A 27,587-nucleotide genomic window follows, 5' to 3' on the forward strand; every position below is an offset into this window, starting at 1 on the left:
GCTGCCTTGTAGTTTGTTCTTGGTTGGACAAAGACTATGGAAGCAAATCCAAAAAGAAAAGCAGGCTGAAATCGGAGTCAATGGCGCATAACCAGTTGACACGTATCCTTAATAATTGTGATGGAGGCATGGGCGAGTCGGCTAATGCTCATGGTTGATAAATTGGAAAAAGTCTCGAGTTTGAACCCTCTGGTAGATAAGGCTCGATCCCTTCCAACACTAAAAATTAAGAACGAAGAAGAAGAAGAAAGAAGAAGAGGACAGTGATACGAAAAAAAATCAAGTTTAAGTTTGTTTTTTATTTTAAAAAAATATTTTTTCGCTTAGTTAAAATAATTAAGTTAAATAATCAGGTAAGAAAACCATTAGTAAGCTGGCACTGACCCCTGATGTGACCCACCCATGCCAAGACCAACAAGACCCCTGAGAACAACGATCCAACTGTAGGACGGACTGAAGGTCGTCATGAAGCCGAAGTAGCCAATCCACAGCGTGATCATCACTAGAACCTAGAGACATGAAGTAAGATGGCGGACTTTGTATGGGGGACATGGAGGAACATGGCGGACTTTTGTATGTGGGAACATGGCGGACTTTTGTATGGGGGAACATGGCGGAGATTTGTATGGGGAACATGGCGGAGATTTGTATGGGGAACATGGCGGAGATTTGTATGGGGAGCATGGCGGATATTTGTATGGTTAGATATGGAATGAAAACATTGAGCATAATACTAAATGTTTAAAAAAACTTAAAAATCCACTTTATGGTGTGGTTTTTAAAATTGTTTATAGCTAATGTGAAGTAAATAAAGTGAATATAAGTAACTAGCATTTAAATGCACTTAAATAAGAGAAATACAAATAAAACTAACTTTCTTTAAAATATTTGTTTTCTAAAAAAAACGTACAGTTTTTCTACCGTAGTTATCTCCCATCATGCCTAGCAAGGGCGCTGAAATACCCATGCCCATGAAAACAGCCTGAAAAAAATATTATTCATGAAAGCAGGAGAAAATTTTCTTCAAACCATCTACCAAAAGCTGTGTAAGAATGACCGTTGTGATGAAAGTAGAATGCAACTGACCGTTGTGATAAAAGTAGAATGCAACTGACCGTTGTGATGAAATGTGAATGTGATATGCAACTGACCGTTGTAATGAAGGCCACCTTGTAATCCTCCAACTGCCACTCACACCTGACCAGCGGAGACAACACGGCCAGTATCATCATCTCCATGGCGTCAGCTGCCTACAACAACAAAACAAAAACTTGTGTCTGTGTTCCATTTTACAAGTAAACTGCCAACTGAAGAAGAGATTCTCCAGAGAAAATGGAAATAGATTGGCCACACACTCAAAAAGCCTGTTTCAGGCATAACAAGACAACCCCTCACCATGGAATACACAGGACAAAAGGGGGAAAAAAAAGAAAAAGAAAACAAGATAATAAAAAGTCTAGTGACAATTTAAGCGCAATTTCCTTATGTTATCCATTACAATTTTTAATTTTTTGTGACCGAACGAAAGGATATTTTTTTGCGCTAAAAAAAAAGACAACTATATTAACCTATATCAACGGAAATAGTTTTATTTTAACGAGTAGGCCTACACGATGCTCAGTTTAAAAAAAAAGTAGTAAATATCATCCTAGGCCTACACGATGCTCAGTTAAAAAAAGTAGTAAATATTTTTTGTGACCGAACGAAAGGATATTTTTGAAAACTTTCAATCGATTGGTAAATGTTTCAAGTCGCTAAGTGGTCTGGTTGCCGAGATATGGGCCAAAAACTGCATTTTTTTTTCGAGTTTTTTTCCGGGAATTTTTTTGGCACACAATCATCCTCGGAACTTGCTTAACATATTTGCTTTTGGAACTAGTCCTCGATATTGCTTCGTTGAGGAGGAGACACGACTTAAAGCTGCGGACACACATCCATCCATCCATCACCAGAAATGACGAGTTAATAATCGCAATTGTCCAGTATGGAAATTGCGCTAAAAAACAGACCGAGGAAGACCGGGAGACGTGACCTAGAAGAAGACACCAACAAAGATTGGATGCACCTGGGGACAGTTGGAGAGACTAGCCCAGGACACCTGGGGCCAATTGGAGAGACTAGCCCAGGACACCTGGGGACAGTTGGAGAGACTAGCCCAGGACACCTGGGGACAGTTGGAGAGACTAGCCCAGGACAGGATACACCTGGGGACAGTTGGAGAGACTAGCCCAGGACACCTGGGGCCAATTGGAGAGACTAGCCCAGGACACCCGGGGACAGTTGGAGAGACTAGCCCAGGACATCTGGGGACAGTTGGAGAGACTAGCCCAGGACGCCTGGGGACAGTTGGAGAGACTAGCCCAGGACACCTGGGGACAGTTGGAGAGACTAGCCCAGGACACCTGGGGACAGTTGGAGAGACTAGCCCAGGACACCTGGGGACAGTTGGAGAGACTAGCCCAGGACACCTGGGGCCAATTGGAGAGACTAGCCCAGGACACCTGGGGACATAGGCCTATGTCCCAGGAGGGGCGACAGGCAAACCTTACATCATTTTTTCCCGTCGTGCTCAATACACCTGGGGATAGATGAAGTAGAGTTCATCTGTTTCAACTACTTCGACTTCAGGGACAGTGAGGTCACCGTATGCTAAGCCACCTTGTTTCCCTAACATGTGTCAGGTACACATCAGAGTCAGGTACATATCAGAGTCAGGTACACATCAGAGTCAGGTACACATCAGAGTCAGGTACACATCAGAGTCAGGTACACATCAGAGTCAGGTACACATCAGAGTCAAGTACACATCAGAGTCAGGTACACATCAGAGTCAGGTACACATCAGAGTCAGGTACACATCAGAGTCAGGTACACATCAGAGTCAGGTACACATCAGAGTCAGGTACACATCAGAGTCAGGTACACATTAGAGTCAGGTACACATCAGAGTCAGGTACACATCAGAGTCAGGTACACATCAGAGTCAGGTACACATCAGAGTCAGGTACACATCAGAGTCAGGTAAACTAAGGGACGTCTTACGAGCCCGTGATTCGAACTCAATACTTGCGCACTAGCAGGCATATGCTGTACAATCCGACCACACAGTCCACTAACGTTTTACATTGCATGCCCTATATTACTTATGCTTAAAATTTTTAATAACCACCCCCCCCCAATTCCTGTACTTACCGCGATAAGTTTGCCGACCACAAATATTTTAATCTGGAACCAGCCAAAGCCGATGGACTCTATGGCGTCTTCCACAGTGAATGTTTCCACGTCAGCGCCCGTAAGGTCGGCCCCTCCTGTGCCATTTGGTTTGGATTTGACACGTTGCCTGGTCGGCGATTCGACATATTGCATCTTCCGTGTCCGTCTTTCTGGGAGTTCTAGACAGATTTACTGTGCAGGTTGATACTGCAGCTTCCAATGTTACTTCGGCATGTATCTGCTAGTTTTCTTTGCAGGATTAGCCAGTAGTCTCTAGACAGGTTTTCTTTGCAGGTTTAGCCAGTAGTCTCTAGACAGGTTTTCTTTGCAGGTTTAGCCAGTAGTCTCTAGATAGGTTTTCTTTGCAGATTTAGCCAGAAGTCTCTAGACAGGTTTTCTTTGCAGGTTTGTTATGAGACTCTACAGGTTCTGCCTGAAATAAAAATAAAAATGTATGATTGCATAGCTTGGCACGATACAGCACAAGATAGGGGAGGGGGGGAGCAAGATGTGAGGCGGCAGCTCAAACTTTAGTGCTTGTCACAACTTGATAAAACTACACTACCACGTACCACGTGATGCTTGGTATAATGTAAAGCTAGCAGTAAAGAATGCAACCTTAAGACGCCGATATTTTAAAGTCCCATCATACCGTTAACAACACGCAAGGGCCTTAACTCACTTAGCTATTAGTTAAGGTAGAGAAGTGGGACCCACTGCTATTTGATAAAGGCCAAGCAATTTTTAGTTAGGATTCAGGAACATAAAAGCAAAGTAAATTAAGCCAAATTTGTATTTAAAAAATGGCTTCATGTTAAACACCATGACCGATGCTATTGAAGCTTAGCTTTTGTAAGGTTACGTAACAAAAAAAAATATAAGCCTAAATGATACTGTAATGTAAAGGTTTCTTTTATTTTCCTTAACAGAATGTTAGATCAAATAGCTAAATAAAATTGAATCATATTAATTTTAAGTCTGTATTTGGGAAAAATAATGTCCCTTCCCCGCCCCCCCCCCCAACAGGCCCTCGTTTATTTGGCGTCGGTAAATGATTGCGCCCAAGGCGACCCAACCCTCCACACGCTAACTGGGCCGTGTAATGTGGCGATTGAACAAAATATTTGCTTTAGCGGAGCGTGTATGAAAACATCTCTAACACAACGACCGAAGCCTAGACCCAGTCACACCCTTGTAAAATTCAGCTACCTTGTGTCACCGACTGAGGAGACAACAATATGAGTTGTTCTTTTTAACAAGATTAATCGCCAAAATAATTTTTCTCGAGAGATAACAAATTACATTTTTCTTAACTCAGCCTGTTCTGTATAAAGGACACTTATATATTACATATCGCATATAACACATACATAGGATCTCTGAACCCACCCCACTACCCCATATAACTTTATATAATAATACTATGCTATTATAAACCACAAAGAAGCTTGTATAATAAATCTGGGCATACCCCCTTCTCCACTTCACAAAACCACGTAAGTAAGCTGTCAAAGTTTATAACTTAAAGAAACAACCTGTATACACCAGCTTACAGCGGGTGGCTTGTCTACAATTATTCCCAGAGACACAGATTCTGATCCCAAAAAAATCGGAACAAAATCTAAAGGCGGTGTTGTTGCCTCCGTTCCATCGGCTACCAACCCATTCCCTACACACAAGCTATACGTTCATGACACCCTCCCCCCCTCTTCGTGCTTACATGTGCATGATCACTGATCCTGTGTGCAGCATGCGACATACTGAAGGGTTACAGCACACATGCTTCGTACAACTGATGCGCAGACTTCAATTAAAACCCCCATCGATTGCCTCACTTGAAAAGCTTGTTTTTGTAATAAAAATAGACACTGAATGTCGAAGCTATTTGTAGCAAGGTCTATTTACATTCAGTCACGTGGGCAGTCGTCATCGCGTGATGTAACTATGTACACACACACACACACACGCACGCACACACACGCACACACACCCATACACACACACGCACGCACATATACACGAACGCACATACACATACATAGGCACGTGTGATGTTTGATGTAACTATGTACACACACACACATGCACACACACACACATGCACGCACACACACACACACAAACACGCACGCACGCAAACAAACCATACACAAATACACACGTTAAATAGTTGTGTAAGGGAAACATTTTTTTCTAATTGTATGCACTCCCACCCACATTTATTTTAATATCAAGCTGTGGGCTGTAACATTTTACTTTCATTTGTGCCGTTGTGTCTAAAAATCGATTTACATCGACACAATGAATATTTACACTTCATTCAACGGGACTCAATTAAAGAAATTAAAACATGCATAAAAACCTTTACAATAACAAGTTTAAAACGCAGTCCAAATAAGAAAACAAAATGTGCGAGGGATTTTTTTATGCGCGAAATTTTCCAAATTAAAACAAATCTCAATATACGAATTTCCAATAAAGAACTTGAAATGAAGGCTTTTAGTGTAATAGCGTCCAATGTAAGATCTTCCAAAATAAGATCTTCCAAAATAAGATCTTCCAAAATAAGAACTTTCAAAATAAGAACTTTCAAAATAAGAACTTCCAAAAATAAGAACTTCAAAAATAAGAACTTCCAAAATAAGAACTTCCAAAATAAGAACTTCAAAAATAAGAACTTCCAAAATAAGAACTTCCAAAATATTAATTTACAAAATATTAATTTACAAAATAAGAATTTCCAAAATAAGAATTTCCAAAATAAGAACTTAAAAAATAAGAACTTCCAAAATAAGAATTTCCAAAATAAGAATTTCCAAAATAAGAATTTCCAAAATAAGAATTTCCAAAATAAGAATTTCCAAAATAAGAACTTTCAATACAAGACCTTCCGAGTTACCAACTTTCTAGTAATTCATTTTCCGAGCTACCAACTTTCTGAATTACCAACTTTCAGAGCTGAGCTACAAAAAGTCGCCTAGACATTGGCGTCACGAGGTGGCGCTACATCCATATATAACAACAGAGCTTTCAACCCAATCCTGCATTAGAATTACTGTGTTGCACACATTTTTTAGATCTTTTACAACGAAACACAACAAAAGCATGTCAACAAATCCGTCTATATACCCTAGGCGCACGCTATGAATCTCCAGCATGTATGAGTGATTAAAGGCCATAAATAGACATGCTGTAGCGCGCGACTAATCCTTTTAATCCTGATAGAAAGTCACTAATCTATAATATAATCGGGCTGAGCGTGTCCTTCCGTCCGTCATCGCTATAGATTTTGGGACTATAAAAGTAAGCTACGCACCATGCTGTGCTTTTCAGTGCACCGCAGTGTCTTATTATAAGTATTAGAGTAGGGTTTGTTTATATAGCGGCATAGAGCTAATTTATAATTTCCACTGTTTGTACAATTTTGCATAACGTAAAGAGAATATTAAATACACGCACATTGCTAAAACATATTAAAAGGATCAATGTCAAATATAGTTTTCGTTAATATTCCCAGAAAAAGTCGATACATATTAATAACATAATAACAGTACGGTAGAAAAATCTAATTAAACTGCTTAGTAATTATGCCAATGGAGGTAATTCAAAGATAAATTGAACTCACGCTAAAAATGTGAATGCAAAATCTGCAAGACGGAATAATTGTTGGAATAATATAATTAGCAAAATGTGAATGCAAATTATGCAGACATGTAAGAGTAGATTATTGTTGGAATATTATTATTAGCATTGATTGATAAAAGGCTATCTTTTATTTATTTTATTCACTGAATGTACTGTTTACTAATTATAATTTTTAATCAACTATTCTCCATTACTATATTAAGTCATCACGTTCATTAGGTGCGCAATGGTTTTAGTCATGAAACTTTATTGTAAATTTTTAAAAGTACTGAAAAAAATGCATGAATTTATAAAGTGCAATATGGTCGGTAAAACACGGATATTCTAAATACTGCCTTTAATTTATTTGCGGAAAAGCTAGGGGTTTTATAACAGAGGCGTAGCAAGAGGTGGGGGGGGGGGGGGAGGGGGAGGGTGGAAATCGAAAGTTTGAGGGAGGTGGCAGGGTGTAAATCGAAATTTTCCGCCGGCGCTCGGAAAGGGCGCGATTTGGCGCTACGGGATAGACTGTGAGCAATATGCCTTTATGATTACATTTAAATTGAGTTTATGTTGAGTGTTGTGTTTGTTTTTTCGTTTTTTGTTTTTTCTTTGCGTTCGTTTGTGTTGTATTTAGTTTTGTTCTGTTCCCAACTTGGTACATTTAAAAAAGATTTACCGTGTGTTGTGGTTGTGGTTGTGTTGTGGTTGTGTTGTGGTCGTGTTGTGGTTGTGTTGTGGTTGTTTTGTGGTTGTGTTGTGGTTGTGTTGTGGTTGTGTTGTGATTGTGTTGTGGTTGTAATGTGGTTGTGTTGTGGTTGTGGTTGTGTTTTGTTTGTGTTTGTGTTGTGTTTTTGTTTGTTTTGTTCTGTTCCAAAGTTGGTATATTTTATAAAGATTTACCGTGGCGGAGCACGGGATGCAGCTAGTTAGAGTATATTCGGTTAGAGAGTATTAATCCTTGCAAACAAGACGCATTAATTTCTCAGACCAGCAGTTTAAAAAACCGACTGTACAATATTTTTTTCCGGCTAAAAGCACAGGTTTATTTTTGGAATAGGATCTCGCATTCCCTGGCAAGAATTATGTATACAAACGTTGGTCTAGGGCGAGTCTTTACTAAAAACAGTAAATGTCAAAACTTTGAAAAGCATTCGCCAAATAAACAAAGATCGATAATTTAGTGAGCTGGACTGAAAAAATCGGTTATGTGAACCTTATCTACAGACATTAATAACTATTTTCAGGCGTGTGTGTGCGTGTGTGTGTATGTGTGTTTGGTGTTTATGTTTTAACGTGAGGAAAGTGAGTATGCTTTTATATTGATTATACCTCAAGCTCCGAGCTTATATTGAGTGTTATCAGATGTAATTAGAATATTGACCGTGGACTTGGATATGGATGTAGGTCTATTGTAACTACATCAGTAGGAGGAGATAACCTATACAAGAGGTAAACATTGATCATATGATTATAGAGTCCACAGGGTTGACGCCACCAGGCAGTTACAAGATGTGGGGACGAACCCCTGATAAACGTCACTACGACTAGAAGTCTTCAGTGTAACGCGTCATTCGTGTAACATCTATGTAACATTACCCTGATATGATACGTCCTTGATATAACACGTCTTTGATACAACACGTCCCTGATATAACACATCACTGGTATAACACGTCCCTGATATAACACATCATTGATATAACACATACATGATAAAGTATGTCACTGGTATAGCACAACCATGATATAACACATCACAAATATAACACATCACAAATATAACACATCACTGATAAAATATATCACTGGTATAACACGTCCCTGATATAACACATCCCTGATATAAAACGTCCCCAATATAACACATCACTGATATAATTTTTCACTGGTATAACACGTCCTTGATATAACATATCCCTGATACAACACGTCTCTGATACACGCCAATATTCCACCGATACAAATAAGTTGTTATACTTATACTGAATTTAGTAGAAATGTCAGTCTAATGGTTACTTATTTCCAAAGCAGAAATAAGATTAGCATTATTATAAGTTGCAATAACTTTCATAATACATTCGTCAAGAACATGAGAGTCAATTCTTGCGGACAAGTTTGATGGAATAAAAAAAGTTTTTTTTACCATAATCTAATTCAACAACAATCTACAGCTAGGGCTAACAAGACCTACAGTAAAGAACACAGAACTACGCCCACTACAGTGAATTTATATGCCGACATTTTCCAGATATCGAATATGTCAGTATGCCGCCATTTCCAGAAATCGATTACATAATTGTGCCGTCACTTACTAAGTATCGAATACGTGAATGTGTTGGCACGCTCAAGGTATCGACTCAACTGTACCGACATTTTACTGGTAAAATCAAAAACGCAGATATTTCGATACGTTTCTGGTATAATCGTCCAGGCAGGCATTTTGGTGAACAAAATATTGCACTAGTTTAGAGAAACAATCAGACCGAGCAGAGAGAGAGGGCCACACTGTTAGGGCATTATTTCCACCAACATATGTCACATTATGACGTACGCAGACTCAGCCCGACGTATCAATCAGAAATGTAAATCGATCGACATGATCACTTTCAAGTTAATGAAAATAGTGACCGACTTAAGACGGCAACAGGGACGTTTTAAGTCTGTTAACATCCCATCCCCGGTCTAAACTTGTAGGTCTCTACTTACATCCCACCCTTAGGTCTCTACTTACATCCCACCTTTAGGTCTATACTTACATCCCACCTTTAGGTCTATACTTACATCCCACCTTTAGGTCTCTACTTACATCCCACCTTTAGGTCTATACTTACATCCCACCTTTAGGTCTATACTTACATCCCACCTTTAGGTCTCTACTTACATCCCACCTTTAGGTCTCTACTTACATCCCACCTTTAGGTCTATACTTACATCCCACGTTTACGTCTATACTTACATCCCACCTTTAGGTCTATACTTACATCCCACCCTTAGGTCTATACTTACATCCCCCCTTTAGGTCTATACTTACATCCCACGTTTACGTCTACACTTACATCCCACCTTTAGGTCTATACTTACATCCCACCTTTAGGTCTATACTTACATCCCACGTTTACGTCTATACTTACATCCCACCTTTAGGTCTATACTTACATCCCCCCTTTAGGTCTATATAACTTACATTCCACCTTTAGGTCTATACTTACATCCCACGTTTACGTCTATACTTACATCCCACCTTTAGGTCTATACTTACATCCCCCCTTTAGGTCTATATAACTTACATTCCACCTTTAGGTCTATACTTACATCCCACGTTTACGTCTATACTTACATCCCACGTTTACGTCTACACTTACATCCCCCCTTTAGGTCTCTACTTACATCCAACCTTTAGGTCTCTACTTACATCCCACCTTTAGGTCTATACTTACATCCCACCTTTAGGTCTATACTTACATCCCACCCTTAGGTCTATACTTACATCTCACCTTTAGGTCTATATAACTTACATTCCACCTTTAGGTCTATACTTACATCCCACCTTTAGGTCTATACTTACATCCCACGTTTACGTCTATACTTACATCCCACCTTTAGGTCTATACTTACATCCCCCCTTTAGGTCTATATAACTTACATTCCACCTTTAGGTCTATACTTACATCCCACGTTTACGTCTATACTTACATCCCACCTTTAGGTCTATACTTACATCCCCCCTTTAGGTCTATATAACTTACATTCCACCTTTAGGTCTATACTTACATCCCACGTTTACGTCTATACTTACATCCCACCTTTAGGTCTATACTTACATCCCCCCTTTAGGTCTATACTTACATCCCACGTTTACGTCTACACTTACATCCCCCCTTTAGGTCTCTACTTACATCCAACCTTTAGGTCTCTACTTACATCCCACCTTTAGGTCTATACTTACATCCCACCTTTAGGTCTATACTTACATCCCACCCTTAGGTCTATACTTACATCCCACCTTTAGGTCTATATAACTTACATTCCACCTTTAGGTCTCTACTTACATCCCACGTTTACGTCTATACTTACATCCCACCCTTAGGTCTATACTTACATCCCACGTTTACGTCTATACTTACATCCCACCCTTAGGTCTATACTTACATCCCACCCTTAGGTCTATACTTACATCCCCCCTTTAGGTCTATACTTACATCCCACGTTTACGTCTATACTTACATCCCACCTTTAGGTCTATACTTACATCCCCCTTTAGGTCTCTACTTACATCCCACCCTTAGGTCTCTACTTACATCCCACCTTTAGGTCTATACTTACATCCCACGTTTACGTCTATACTTACATCCCACCCTTAGGTCTACACTTACATCCCACCTTTAGGTCTCTACTTACATCCCACCTTTAGGTCTATACTTACATCCCACCTTTAGGTCTATACTTACATCCCACCTTTAGGTCTCTACTTACATCCAACCTTTAGCTCTCTACTTACATCCCACCTTTAGGTCTATACTTACATCCCACGTTTACGTCTATACTTACATCCCACCTTTAGGTCTATACTTACATCCCCCCTTTAGGTCTATACTTACATTCCACCTTTAGGTCTATACTTACATCCCCTCTTTAGGTCTATACTTACATCCCACGTTTACGTCTATACTTACATCCCACCTTTAGGTCTATACTTACATCCCCCCTTTAGGTCTCTACTTACATCCCACCCTTAGGTCTCTACTTACATCCCACCTTTAGGTCTATACTTACATCCCACGTTTACGTCTATACTTACATCCCACCCTTAGGTCTACACTTACATCCCACCTTTAGGTCTCTACTTACATCCCACCTTTAGGTCTATACTTACATCCCACCTTTAGGTCTCTACTTACATCCCACCTTTAGGTCTTTACTTACATCCCACGTTTACGTCTATACTTACATCCCACCTTTAGGTCTATACTTACATCCCACGTTTACGTCTCTACTTACATCCCACCCTTAGGTCTCTACTTACATCCCACCTTTAGGTCTATACTTACATCCCACCTTTAGGTCTATACTTACATCCCCCCTTTAGGTCTATACTTACATCCCACCTTTAGGTCTATACTTACATCCCACCTTTAGGTCTCTACTTACATCCCACCTTTAGGTCTATACTTACATCCCACCTTTAGGTCTATACTTACATCCCACGTTTACGTCTATACTTACATCCCACCTTTAGGTCTATACTTACATCCCCCCTTTAGGTCTATACTTACATTCCACCTTTAGGTCTATACTTACATCCCACGTTTACGTCTATACTTACATCCCACCTTTAGGTCTATACTTACATCCCGCCTTTAGGTCTATATAACTTACATTCCACCTTTAGGTCTATACTTACATCCCACCTTTAGGTCTATATAACTTACATTCCACCTTTAGGTCTATACTTACATCCCACCTTTAGGTCTATACTTACATCCCACCTTTAGGTCTATACTTACATCCCACCCTTAGGTCTATACTTACATCCCACCTTTAGGTCTATACTTACATCCCCCCTTTAGGTCTATACTTACATCCCACCTTTAGGTCTATACTTACATCCCACGTTTACGTCTATACTTACATCCCACCCTTAGGTCTATACTTACATCCCACCCTTAGGTCTATACTTACATCCCCCCTTTAGGTCTATACTTACATCCCACCTTTAGGTCTATACTTACATCCCACGTTTACGTCTATACTTACATCCAACCTTTAGGTCTATACTTACATCCCACCATTATGTCCATGCCTCCCCCTCCTCACTATTAGTTCCGTGTCCCATCTGTTTCATGCGGCTAGGAAACGAAAACACCCACCCCTCCCAGCCGTCGTTAGACCTACTCGCCACTAAACAATATGTCACACTAGATCCAGGCAAAAACTCAGAGCTAATGGGTTTTTCCACGAATACTGTGACGGATAATGAGAAACAGAAGTCTTTCATCATACAACAAAACCCCGGGTTATGGGTTTTGATACTGTGGACATACTTTGCCCACGCAAAGCTCTCTAAATGACCAACAACCCCCCCCCCCCCCCATAAAAACCTGGCGTGTCGTTTGTCATTTTATAACAAATATAACTAATCGATATGTAACACTTTGGTAACTAGACTTCTACTTCTATCACGTTTCTCTAGATTTGAAGCAGTTTTTCACGACCTTGTTTACTAAAATGGTTGATGTCCCAAACAACTAGGCGAAAGTTGCTAAGTTTAGAACGGTGAAGATATTTGGTATTCACACGCGAAATTTGTTTTTTTCCAGATAATCAGATAAATTATTTTCCAAGTTTAGAACTGAGAAGATAATTGGTTTTCACAAGCAAAAGTTGTTTTTTCCAGATAAATAGTGCCTAGGTTTAGAAATGTAAAGATATTTGGTTTTCACACAAATTGCTCGGCTTAGGCCTGGGGTTGGCCATTGTTCCATTTAAACCTGATAAAACAGATTTTGAAAAGAAAAAAAAACAATTATAGTCACTCTTCCACGTTACGTCAAGATAACTCTTTTGTTTCAGTCATATAAAACGTCGAAGTCGTTAAAAGGATTATCGTTTTTTTAGGCAGCACGCGTTCTTTTTAGTAGATCTGTACAATATTCTTGCAACCCAGAAGTCCCACTGCATTTTTAACAGAGGGCCCAACTAAAAATATTCTTGTAAACACCCCCCCCCCCCCAATCACAATTCTTGTCAATGTATTTCAAAACACTCATAAAAAAACCCGTGCACTGGACCGCTGGGTTAAAAAAAATCATTTTTTTGCCTATGAGCCAGGTGAGGGAACAGCTGGTATTGAAGTTAAAACCCCGTTTCACGCTTCGGTTACTTCGGTCCATGCTTAATTTTTTAAGAGAGTTTAATCGAAATATGAGTCACATTGCACTCAGACTCAACATATTAATATTTGTTCGTATTTTTACTTTCTCGTATACAGAGTATAGAGAAAGTATTGTAATCGGGCAAAAAAAAAACATAGTCGGAAAAACATAGTTTTGCAATCTTGTCCGTATGTCTGTGTGTGTATGTGTGTCTGTGAACACGATAATTTGAGTACCGTTACAGCTAGGTTGATGAAAATTCATATACAAGTTTTATATCAAATTTGTAGTTCTGTAACATTTTTTCAGCGATTTCCGATAACCGGAAGTGGAACTTATTCTACTTTCAATTTTTCAAAAGCCTATAACTTAAGTACTGTTTCAGACCGATAAATGGAATTTCACATGTAAGTAAACGATCTAATTATCTGTCTTCTGTCAAATTTTGAGTAATATCCGTTGACCGGAAGTAGTAATTTACGCTTTTTCTGATTTCTCAAAAAACGCATGTGAATTTATATAGTACTAATAATATTCCGCACTATTATAGACAGATTTTTTGGCGTTCACTTTGTGCGCAATTCTTTTTTCTACGAGATTCTATTCTATTTTAAAAAGGTTAAGTAATTAAAAATTGATTAAAAATCATGTCTATATCTCGAGGTGCCGTCCCCCGTAGTGTTATATAAGAATATTCGAGAAAGTTTAGGGGAGATCACTCCCGGTTTATTTTCTTTCACCCTCAACCCCCACTACTCCCTCTATCACAATAACTCTAAAAAAAATTCAATTTTTTAAATTTATATTTTTAAATAATATAAATTGTGTACTACTTATTATTTCTTTCATTTCCTATCCCCCTCCATTAACAAACGACTGACCCCCCCCCAACCCCTACTCTCCCATGTGTGTCACGTCCTCAACAGCCGACCCCAGTAAAGTTGTTCAGCCATAAAGTTGGCCCAATGGTTTATCTACCGACAACAACACATGTTTCTAGACTAGCAGATCACACAAGCCTTGACTACTGAGTCTATCGAAACTATATTTTTGTATCGGTATCGTGTTAATCATTAGTCGATCCTCTTCTATCGAAACGATATTTTCTGTTTTCTGTTGTTGGTTTAAAGTACATTGATATTATTTATTTTGAGACACAAACGTAAATATTAGCTCTGAATTACGCATAATTTTAACCTTAAACCTAACATTTAACCTAAACGATTTGCGCTTTAACCATTAAAGTATTGGTTAGTATATAAGTGAACTATCCCTTCCCTTTTACGTTTCTAAAATCAATAAAAACCTAACCGTTGCAGTAATATCAACAAACAAAACATCAAAGACCCCCATCATCAGCAAGCGTATATCATTAACATCACTGCTTGTTGAAAACATTCTCACAAAGGCTCTTACAACAGCTGTGTATGATGATGAATTTATCATAAATTTTATGGGTGTGGTGTGGGGTGGACATGGGTTAAAGCATTTTTAACGGCTTCGTATATACACTAACAAACAGGCTTCAGCTGAATGCACCCGTTTTTGGAGATGTTACGCCAATATTAATCTATTTCATGCATTTTAATGTGACATATACATATACCCCCACAATCCTAACAAATAAAAGCCCATGTGGCGACTTTTCTCTGTCTGTCATTTTGTCCGAGGCTATGATATCAGATTCTTCAGCAATGTGAAAAACTAAAAGATACGTCATTTTGTTGAGAAAAATATGCTGGTTATACTAATTGTATGAAATCAATGTTACTTAAACACAATAATAAAATACAACACATATTCGAATGAAGAAACATATATTTAATCATGAAGCCGGAAACGTAATCCGTTTTTTCAACATTACAGGAAATACTTGTTTTCAAAGCAAACACTGCGTCCAATCAGACATGACTAGACACTACTAGAGTTGTTGATTAAACGATTACGGATATATAATGGACTAGCTATGAATTTTCAATATTGACAGTTCCAATTAGAGAATATAAAGAAATTTACCGACGATCAATACATTTTTTTGTCGGTCAAAAAATAAATAATAAAGCAGTTAAAACCGGATTTAACGAAATTATTTAAGGCAATGAATCAACTTGACCTTCTGATAAAGTGTTTTATTGTTTTATTTCATATTAGTATTTCTTCTGAGATCGCAGCAGTGTGCTATATACATAGGTCCCATCCTGTGAGATAAATCGACCGTATCAGTTTCAGCATCTCAGCGAAGAAACATTGAGTTGCTGATAGTTATTCAGCAGTTAATAATTGGTTGTCAATACAATAAGAAATTACATGCACTTACTCGGGAGGATCATTTACTAAATGTTGCGTCTACTTGTTATTAAAAGTAATCCAAGGCTAGCCTTGACATCTTGTTTACATGCGCACTTTTCTAATTTGGTAAGTATCGAGTGATGATCTAACATCGGGTCACGTGTTCTGCTGCTCGCGACCTGGTTGTGTAACCGCAAGGAGAATTTAAGAGAGTTGATATAACACGGGGACTTGGCGATATCTCATCAGGTGTCAGTGTGTGTGGTCTAAATGTTTGTGGTCCAGGTGTCTGTGGTCCAGGTGTCTGTGGTCCGATTGTCTGTGGTCCAGGTGACTGTGGTCCAGGTGTCTGTGGTCCAGGTGTCTGTGGTCCAGGTGTCTGTGGTCCAATTGTCTGTGGTCTAAATGTTTGTGGTCCAGGTGTCTGTGGTCCAGGTGTCTGTGGTCCGATTGTCTGTGGTCCAGGTGACTGTGGTCCAGGTGTCTGTGGTCCAGGTGTCTGTGGTCCAGGTGTCTGTGGTCCAATTGTCTGTGGTTCAGGTGTCTGTGGTCCAGGTGTCTGTGGTCCAGGTGTCTGTGGTCCAAGTGTCTGTGGTCCAGGTGGAAAGGTGTCTTTGGTCCATGTGTCTGTGGTCCAGGTGTCTGTGGTCCAGGTGTCTGTGGTCCAGGTGTTTGTGGTCCAAGTGTCTGTGGTCCAGGTGTCTGTGGTCCAGGTGTCTGTGGTCCAGGTGGAAAGGTGTCTTTGGTCCAGGTGTCTGTGGTCCAAGTGTCTGTGGTCCAATTGTCTGTGGTCCAAGTGTCTGTGGTCCAGGTGTCTGTGGTCCAGGTGTCTGTGGTCCAGGTGGAAAGGTGTCTTTGGTCCATGTGTCTGTGTTCCAGGTGTCAAGGTGTCTGTGGTCCAGGTGTCTGTGGTCCAGGTGTCTGTGGTCCAGGTGTCTGTGGTCCAGGTGTCTGTGGTCCAGGTGTCTGTGGTCCAATTGTCTGTGGTCCAGGTGCCTGTGGTCCAGGTGTCTGTGGTCCAGGTGTCTGTGGTCCAGGTGTCTGTGGTCCAGGTGTCTGTGGTCCAATTGTCTGTGGTCCAGGTGTCTGTGGTCCAATTGTCTGTGGTCCAGGTGTCTGTGGTTCAGGTGTAAAGGTGTCTGTGGTCCAGGTGTCTGTGGTCCAAGTGTCTTATGTCCAGGTATCTGTGGTCCAGGTGTCTGTGGTCCAGGTGTCTGTGGTCCAGGTGTCTGTGGTCCAGGTGTCTGTGGTCCAGGTGTCTGTGATCCAATTGTCTGTGGTCCAGGTGCCTGTGGTCCAGGTGTCTGTGGTCCAGGTGTCTGTGGTCCAGGTGTCTGAGGTCCAGGTGTCTGAGGTCCAGGTGTCTGTGGTCCAGGTGTCTGTGGTCCAGGTGTCTGTGGTCCAAGTGTCTGTGGTCCAAGTGTCTGTGGTCCAATTGTCTGTGGTCCAGGTGTCTGTGGTCCAATTGTCTGTGGTCCAGGTGTCTGTGGTTCAGGTGTAAAGGTGTCTGTGGTCCAGGTGTCTGTGGTCCAAGTGTCTGTGGTTCAGGTGTAAAGGTGTCTGTGGTCCAGTTGTCTGTGGTCCAGGTGTCTGTGGTTCAGGTGTAAAGGTGTCTGTGGTCCAGGTGTCTGTGGTCCAGGTGTCTGTGGTCCAATTGTCTGTGGTCCAGGTGTCTGTGGTTCAGGTGTAAAGGTGTCTGTGGTCCAGGTGTCTGTGGTCCAGGTGTCTGTGGTTCAGGTGTCTGTGGTCCAGGTGTCTGTGGTTCAGGTGTCTGTGGTCCAATTGTCTGTGGTCCAATTGTCTGTGGTCCAGGTGTCTTTGGACCAGGTGTCTGTGGTTCAGGTGTCTGTGGTCCAATTGTCTGTGGTCCATGTGTCTGTGGTCCAAGTGTCTGTGGTTCAGGTGTAAAGGTGTCTGTGGTCCAGGTGTCTGTGGTCCAGGTGTCTGTGGTCCAAGTGTCTGTGGTTCGGGTGTAAAGGTGTCTGTGGTCCAGGTGTCTGTGGTCCAGGTGTCTGTGGTCCAAGTGTCTGTGGTCCAAGTGTCTGTGGTCCAATTGTCTGTGGTCCAGGTGTCTGTGGTTCAGGTGTAAAGGTGTCTGTGGTTCAGGTGTAAAGGTGTCTGTGGTCCAGGTGTAAAGGTGTCTGTGGTCCAGGTGTAAAGTTGTCTGTGGTCCAGGTGTCAAGGTTTCTGTGGTCCAGGTGTCTACACGTGTCAAGTTGTCTACAGGTGTCAAGGTGTCTACAGCACAGGTATGATTACGTCCGTTGATCACAAGATGAAAGCTTGAATCCTCCACGAAATTAAACAATAAATGAGGGCTGTTTTTAGAAAGACGGGATATAAACAGGATTATCTTATCAGATTTGACGCTTACAATTACAGACTTTAGCCGATGTAATCATTCAGACCACTGTCACAGTAGGGACGACGACTATGTTAAATATGGTCTAGGCAGTGTTTGCTGCTAAAGTCGTATCTATCACACATCTTTAATACGCAGGTCCTCTCTCTCCAAATGAATAGGCCTACAGACGTAGGTCATGTATCTCCAAATGAATAGACCTACAGATGTAGGTCATGTCTCTCCAAATGAATAGGCCTACAGATGTAGGTCATGGCTCTCCAAATGAATAGGCCTACAGATGTAGGTCATGGCTCTCCAAATGAATAGGCCTACAGATGTAGGTCATGTCTCTCCAAATGAATAGGCCTACAGATGTAGGTCTTGTCTCTCCAAATGAATAGACCTAAGGATGTAACTTTATAGTAAAGGTTTCAGGCACGAGTTTGCCCTGTCGTTTACTACAGAAAAAGTCCACTTTCCGTTATTATTGGGTTTTTAGATCAGTGCCAATCAGAGTTTCTTTCAGGCATCTCTTGACGGGTGGAGGGGGTGGGATGCCATCGGAGTAAAATTCCTGAAAGAAACACGGTTGCCATGGCAGATCTATGGATTAACTGTTAGAGTACTGACAATAGAGCCCTATCAGTTAACAAATCTCTTAACAGTTATCAGACGTAAGACATCCTTCTACTGCAGTGATTCAGGACTTGTAGTCTTGCTAATACCCCCCCCATGCATATTAGCTCTGGTGGAACTGTGTCTGCTGTTGGCAGTGTGGTAGAAGATTGAAGCCGTCACAAACAACCACGTGACCTAGCCCCTCCCTCAAAGTTCACTGATGTCGATTCAAGTACCCTCTGATGGGTGTCTTCGTGGTGCAGTCAAAGCAGTGGCGTAGCTAGGATTTTTGGGCCCCTATCCAAAAAGTGTTAGTGGGCCCCTCAGAGGCGTAGCGACCCTTCCCCCCCTCAGACTTTCGATTTGCACCCCCCTCAAACTTTCGAATTGCACCCCCCTAGACTTCCGATTTGCACCCCCCCCCCTCAAATTTTCGAAAAAGGGCCCTATTTGCCTTGGGCCCCTATGCCTTGCTTACACTAGCTTTACGGTAGCTACGCCACTGAGTCAAAGGCGAGGATTCGAAGAGGTACACCAGAAACCAGACCGTTGATCTCATCTTTACATTTAAAACATGTTCATCTGATTTAAAACATGTTCATACACTCTTGTGAGTCTCTGGTATACCAATGTAAGGGCTCTTGGAATAGGTTAAAAATTGTAACATTTTAACATGCTGTTGCACTTACGCAGATTTTACTGGTGTGTGTGTTTATGAGTGTGTGTGTATTATATTTTAAACACTTATTTTTTCATTCACTTTGGGGCATGGCATGTTTGATAAGGCATGCTATCCATGCAGGATATAATTAGCCGAAATTATTTACAGATGCACGAACATTATTTTATGTGGAGTATATTAGCAGGTCTATAGACATTTTTTGAGTAGTTGACAAAATGTATCAAAAGTAAATGACATTCACAAACAAATTTAGGAAAGAGATGACACATCGAGATGCGCACAGAGTTAAACACACGTCGTTACGGCGTGTAGTAAGTGTGTTTCCAACACTGAGCTGTGACACACAATGTGACACACACTGAAACTGGGGTGACACACACTGTAACGGCTACAGGACATTACCCCCCCCCCCCGGAATTTACCCCCCCCCCCCCGGATATTTCCCCCCGTATTTAACCCCGGAGCAATTACCCCCTGTCAATTACCCCCCTGTCAATTACCCCCCCCCCCCCGGGGAATTACCCCCCCCCCTCAAGTTAGAATCCTAACTCTAACTAGAATTCTAGACCTATATACTACTTTGATCCAAACCTTAAAAAAAAGACCAAAACTCAAGCATCCATCTTAGCCTAAAACTTCACACAAAACCAAAACCAACGCTAGACATTGGTTTAAGCCTAACCCTAACCCTAACCCTAGCTCTAACTCTAACCCTAACTCTAGCCCTAACCCTAGCCCTAACCCTAACCCTAACTCTAGCCCTAACCCTAACCCTAACCCTAACCCTAGCTCTAATCCTAACCCTAGCTCTAATCCTAACCCTAGCCCTAAACCTAGCCCTAACCCTAACTCTAACCCTGTCCGGGGGGGGGGGGGGGGGTAATGTCCTACTGGGCGGGGGGTAATCGACAGGGGGTAATTGACAGGGGGTAATTACTCCGGGGGGGATTATGTCGGGGGGGAAATGTCCGGGGGTAATTGACAGGGGGGAAATGCCCTGTTCCCCCCTGTAACACTGGGGTGACACACAATGTGACACTGGGGTGACACACAATGTGACACTGGGGTGACACACACTATAACACTGGGGTGACACACACTGTAACACTGGGTTGTGACACACACTGTGACACTGGGGTGACACACACTGTGACACTGGGGTGACACACACTGTGACACTGGGGTGACACACACTGTGACACTGGGGTGACACACACTATAACACTGGGGTGACACACACTATAACACTGGGTTGACACACACTATAACACTGGGTTGACACACACTGTAACACTGGGTTGACACACACTGTAACACTGGGGTGACACACATTGTAACACTGGGGTGACACACACTATAACACTGGGGTGACACACACTGTAACACTGGGTTGTGACACACACTGTGACACTGGGGTGACACACACTCTGACACTGGGGTGACACACTGTGACACTGGGGTGACACACTATGTCACGGGGGTGACACACACTGAGATACTGGGGTGACACACTGACAATGGGGTGACACACTGTGACACTGGGTTGTGACACACTGTGACACTGGGGTGACACACTGACACTGGGGTGACACACTGTGACTCTGGGGTGACACAAACTGTGACACAGGGTGACACACTGTATATATATATATAGGGCGCCCCTTCTTTTCTGCACTCGCCGTTTTCCCTATCCCAAAAACCTGGCTATGTCCCCGGCTATGTCCCCACCCCCCGGCTATGTCCCCGGCTATGTGCCCGGCTATGTCCCTGATTCCATAGTAAACATAATAATTTAAGACACTTACCGTGGGAGCATTAAGATCCGGGCGGGTCAAGCAAACAGCCGAACTAGTGAAAACAACACAGTCGTTCACTCAACTCCACGCCACAGCGTGTCGTACAGTGACACATGCAGCAGAGCGTGTCTTGTAAACACGCGGTTTTAGCGTGTACTCCGCCGTATAGATACACCGATCTTTAAGTAAAGGATGCATGTCACTATACTTATACTGCTGCAGAATAGACTCGTCCAATAAATGGGGGTGTTGTTGGTTAATAATTGATTTGGTGTAATATCTTGCATTAACCAAGTAATATCAATACTAGATTCTATCTCAGGGATGGGGTTTTGGTATGAGAGATGAAGACAATTTTCATTTTTTGTTTTTCTCGCGCTTGTCAAAATCTCGAGATATGCTACATTTAATGTCCGCGGCTCAAGACCGAGAACAAGTCAGATTCGATACCGAGAAAAAAAATCGATTCGGTAATAATATCTTTCAAAAAAGGTATCGGGTCGAAAAAAGAATCGACTTTGAAAGTTTCTGTAGAGACGACCCGGTGTTTACCTGAGGCAATGTGTTGAGGTGTGGACCACGGTTAGCTTTAGGTCAAGATTGCAGCCAGCCGTTAAATCACACACACACACCTTCACTCACCTGTCAGGTTAGCTTCTATCTTCTGGTGGGCGGGCTGCGCGACATTAATTAGTGGCTGACAGATTCACATTTACATGTGTATATAATATTGCGCATCAATGGCGTAGAAATTGTGCTATGGGGTGGACTTCTAAATCTCACAAGTATATATATATATATATATATATATATATATATATATATATATATATATATATATATATATATATATATATATATATATATATATATATATATATATATATATATATATATATATATATATATATATATATATATATATATATATGTGTGTGTGTGTGTGTGTGTGTGTGTGTGTGTGTGTATTGATCCATGTATTTGCTTATTTTGCCTGATCCTATCAACTCAGCCTGTTACCAGAATCTAACGTTTCATACATCTCAATTAATATCACCTGACCTACCCGTGCTGATAGACTCTAAGGCTAATAACCTTTCAGTCAGGGGCGTCAACTCCTACACAAGTCATGATGTTGCTGCCCATGGCCGTTCAACAGCTGGACTCAAGAGTTTTATTTTTATTGAATATTTTTGTGAGCTTTTAGATTAGTTTACTTCACCGACAAGTGATGAGCGCCGGTTAGAATATTTTGTTATACTACACACATGCACGTCTTCATTGGTTAACCACCACGTCAATATTTAGCTGTGGGTACGAATCTTCTATCTAACTCGACAATATTTAGCTGTGGGTACGAATCTTCTATCTAACTCGTCAATATTTAGCTGTGGGTACGAATCTTCTAACACGACAATATTTAGCTGTGGGTACCAAATCTTCTATCTAACTCGACAATATTTAGCTGTGGGTACGAATCTTCTATCTAACACGTCAATATTTAGCTGTGGGTACGAATCTTCTATCTAACTCGACAATATTTAGCTGTGGGTACGAATCTTCTAACACGACAATATTTAACTGTGGGGACGAATCTTCTAACACGACAATATTTAGCTGTGGGTACCAAATCTTCTATCTAACACGTCAATATTTAGCTGTGGGTACGAATCTTCTATCTAACGCGACAATATTTAGCTGTGGGTACGAATCTTCTATCTAACTCGACAATATTTAGCTGTGGGTACCGAATCTTCAATATAACACGTAAATATTTAGCTGTGGGTACCGAATCTTCTAACACGTCAATATTTAGCTGTGGGTACGAATCTTCTAACACGTCAATATTTAGCTGTGGGTACGAATCTTCTATCTAACACGTCAATATTTAGCTGTGGGTACGAATCTTCTAACACGTCAATATTTAGCTGTGGGTACGAATCTTCTAACACGTCAATATTTAGCTGTGGGTACGAATCTTCTATCTAACACGTCAATATTTAGCTGTGGGTACCGAATCTTCTAACACGTCAATATTTAGCTGTGGGTACGAATCTTCTATCTAACGCGACAATATTTAGCTGTGGGTACGAATCTTCTATCTAACTCGACAATATTTAGCTGTGGGTACCGAATCTTCAATATAACACGTCAATATTTAGCTGTGGGTACGAATCTTCTAACACGACAATATTTAGCTGTGGGTACGAATCTTCTAACACGTCAATATTTAGCTGTGGGTACGAATCTTCTATCTAACTCGACAATATTTAGCTGTGGGTACCGAATCTTCAATATAACACGTCAATATTTAGCTGTGGGTACGAATCTTCTAACACGACAATATTTAGCTGTGGGTACGAATCTTCTAACACGTCAATATTTAGCTGAGGGTACGAATCTTCTATCTAACTCGACAATATTTAGCTGTGGGTACGAATCTTCTAACACGACAATATTTAGCTGTGGGTACCAAATCTTCTATCTAACTCGACAATATTTGGCTGTGGGTACGAATCTTCTATCTAACACGTCAATATTTAGCTGTGGGTACGAATCTTCTATCTAACGCGACAATATTTATCTGTGGGTACGAATCTTCTATCTAACTCGACAATATTTAGCTGTGGGTACGAATCTTCTATCTAACACGTCAATATTTAGCTGTGGGTACGAATCTTCTATCTAACGCGACAATATTTAGCTGTGGGTACGAATCTTCTATCTAACTCGACAATATTTAGCTGTGGGTACGAATCTTCTATCTAACACGTCAATATTTAGCTGTGGGTACGAATCTTCTATCTAACGCGACAATATTTAGCTGTGGGTACGAATCTTCTATCTAACTCGACAATATTTAGCTGTGGGTACCGAATCTTCAATATAACACGTCAATATTTAGCTGTGGGTACCGAATCTTCTAACACGTCAATATTTAGCTGTGGGTACGAATCTTCTATCTAACACGTCAATATTTAGCTGTGGGTACGAATCTTCTAACACGTCAATATTTAGCTGTGGGTACGAATCTTCTATCTAACACGACAATATTTAGCTGTGGGTACGAATCTTCTAACACGTCAATATTTAGCTGTGGGTACGAATCTTCTATCTAACACGTCAATATTTAGCTGTGGGTACGAATCTTCTAACACGTCAATATTTAGCTGTGGGTACGAATCTTCTAACACGTCAATATTTAGCTGTGGGTACGAATCTTCTATCTAACACGTCAATATTTAGCTGTGGGTACGAATCTTCTATCTAACACGTCAATATTTAGCTGTGGGTACGAATCTTCTAACACGTCAATATTTAGCTGTGGGTACGAATCTTCTATCTAACGCGACAATATTTAGCTGTGGGTACGAATCTTCTAACACGTCAATATTTAGCTGTGGGTACGAATCTTCTATCTAACTCGACAATATTTAGCTGTGGGTACGAATCTTCTATCTAACACGTCAATATTTAGCTGTGGGTACGAATCTTCTATCTAACTCGACAATATTTAGCTGTGGGTACGAATCTTCTATCTAACACGTCAATATTTAGCTGTGGGTACGAATCTTCTATCTAACACGTCAATATTTAGCTGTGGGTACGAATCTTCTATCTAACTCGACAATATTTAGCTGTGGGTACGAATCTTCTATCTAACACGTCAATATTTAGCTGTGGGTACGAATCTTCTATCTAACTCGACAATATTTAGCTGTGGGTACGAATCTTCTATCTAACACGTCAATATTTAGCTGTGGGTACGAATCTTCTATCTAACACGTCAATATTTAGCTGTGGGTACGAATCTTCTAACACGTCAATATTTAGCTGTGGGTACGAATCTTCTATCTAACTCGACAATATTTAGCTGTGGGTACGAATCTTCTATCTAACTCGACAATATTTAGCTGTGGGTACCGAATCTTCAATATAACACGTCAATATTTAGCTGTGGGTACGAATCTTCTAACACGTCAATATTTAGCTGTGGGTACGAATCTTCTATCTAACGCGACAATATTTAGCTGTGGGTACGAATCTTCTATCTAACACGTCAATATTTAGCTGTCCGTACCGAATCTTCTAACACGTCAATATTTAGCTGTGGGTACGAATCTTCTAACACGTCAATATTTAGCTGTGGGTACGAATCTTCTATCTAACACGTCAATATTTAGCTGTGGGTACGAATCTTCTATCTAACTCGACAATATTTAGCTGTGGGTACGAATCTTCTATATAACACGTCAATATTTAGCTGTGGGTACCGAATCTTCTAACACATCGAGAATTGTTCAATCTGAGGCGAGTTAGATGAAATCAGGGGGAGGGGGAGGATGGAGGTGTTTATTAAACTCGTAGTATCGCGCTTTTCTTACAATTACAATTGAATATATTTCCTGATCAGCTGAGCTGGCTGTTGCAGGCAAGCTGTTGTACAGCCTTGTGTTAAGAAAGTTGAATAATTGCGCAACAGACGTGTTTTTATTCCCCTATGTGATTCCACCCAACTGATATGTTGTTTGTATGAGCACATTATGTCTTGATACACTTTGGCCTTGGAAACGTCCTCAGCCACGTTTACCAATTAGACTAGCGTGTCCTTAAGGAATAATGGAACCCACAGCAATCAAATAGGCCAAGGTACACCAAGTGAGCGAAGAAGATAGTCTACACACTAAGGTGTATGAGGCAAGAACGATCTATGTCTCGACCCCTATATACCTATGTTAATGTTTTAATGGGGAAAATAAGTCTATCAATGTGTGTGTGTGTGTGTGCGTGGGTGTTTGATATATGCATTTATTTAAATAAATATAGCGGCCTAAAACACACACACACACACACACATATACATATATATATATATATATATATATATATATATATATATATATATATATATATATATATATATATATATATATATATATAAAGGACTGTGACATACTGTTAAACCTTCGAAAATTATTTTTATTTTAATATTTCAATATTTTGATGAACTACCATACGCGATCTCCTTTATAAAAACAATTAAAAGTAATGTTGTACTAGAGATTTCCCTTGTATGTTGTCCAATTTATAGAAAAAGAACTTGAAGAGACATAGATCTTACCTTATCTGTCGCACAGTCCAGCACACAAACGTGAAAAACATTTTGTTAGTCTTAAAATAGCAGGGCGTGGCAAGGGAAATCACCACATTCTTCGGTAATGTTTAATGAAGTTGGCTCCCTTTGTATTAATTTAAAGGACGATTAGCCCACACCGTGAAGGTTAATTTCATGAGTTCACTTTTAAAAGCTTTGACATTTGAGTTTGTGCCTGTACCTCTGGCCAGTTAATAGTGCAGTGGTAACCCAACACAAACATTACCAGCTGGGACAAATGTGAGCCAACTCAAGAGAGAGAGAGAACAAACAGACAAACAAACACACATTTAAAGATGCTGATATCCTCCCCCCCCCCATCCGCCCGTACACACGTTCTTGTTTTGAATTAACCGTGTCAATGAGCTACAGCACAATTTACTTCTGATGAAGTTTGAATGACGTCATCGCGTGGTTACAAGAACATGTAAGCCTAACAATTTGCGGTTCGCATTACTTTAGTGGATTCTTCTCTCTATCTCTGTTCCTTTAGTGCAGGGGTCTCCAAACTACGGCCCGCGGGCCAGATGCGGCGCGGAGATCTTTTTGTCCACGGAAAAAAACGTTTGTTGGTGATGGCTGAGGAACTTTGCCCAGAAAAATCAAAGACATGCCAGGAAGAAACTGGCCCCCGAACTGAAATTTGATAGTTAATGCGGCCCCCGGACTGAAAAGTTTGGAGACCCCTGCTTTAGTGGATTCTTCTCTCTATCTCTGTTCCTTTAGTGGATTCTTCTCTCTATCTCTGTTCCTTTAGTGGATTCTTCTCTCTATCTCTGTTCCTTTAGTGGATTCTTCTCTCTATCCACATAATCACACACACACACATACACACACATGTGTCTTCCGTTAGTGGACTCATCCCTCTATCTCTGTTCTAATGGCGTCAATTTGTGCTCACATTTTATTAATTTACCTATTAATTCAAATAGAGAAATCTACTTTTTTTCGTAAATTATTATATTTTGGTATCACCTCCTTCCCGGATGTT

At 40.7% G+C, this 27,587-nt stretch overlaps 1 protein-coding gene across 4 annotated transcripts in view; it reads right to left on the minus strand.

Annotated features, from left to right (window-relative positions):
* The window catches only part of LOC131954454 (putative transporter SVOPL), a 32,934-nt gene extending 6,292 nt beyond the window's left edge, over nt 1-26,642 (minus strand). For 2 of the 4 annotated variants that reach the window (XM_059318144.1, XM_059318141.1), the window contains exons 1-5: nt 21,451-21,620; nt 3,193-3,646; nt 1,152-1,250; nt 911-982; nt 385-509 (exon numbers count right to left, since the gene is read on the minus strand). In XM_059318144.1, coding sequence (XP_059174127.1) covers nt 385-509; nt 911-982; nt 1,152-1,250; nt 3,193-3,366 — 470 coding nt within the window. In that variant the 5' untranslated portion in view covers nt 3,367-3,646; nt 21,451-21,620. Of the gene's footprint in view, nt 1-384; nt 510-910; nt 983-1,151; nt 1,251-3,192; nt 3,647-16,029; nt 16,105-21,450; nt 21,621-26,563 lie in introns of those variants that run through there. The other 2 variants (XM_059318142.1, XM_059318143.1) reach the window with 2 other exon arrangements.
* Nucleotides 26,643-27,587: the final 945 nt, after the last annotated feature.

The sequence above is a fragment of the Physella acuta genome, unplaced genomic scaffold (genome assembly GCF_028476545.2).
Source record: "Physella acuta isolate Inbredline_101_S28 unplaced genomic scaffold, ASM2847654v3 ptg001000l, whole genome shotgun sequence".
Taxonomy (NCBI): Eukaryota; Metazoa; Mollusca; class Gastropoda; family Physidae; genus Physella; species Physella acuta.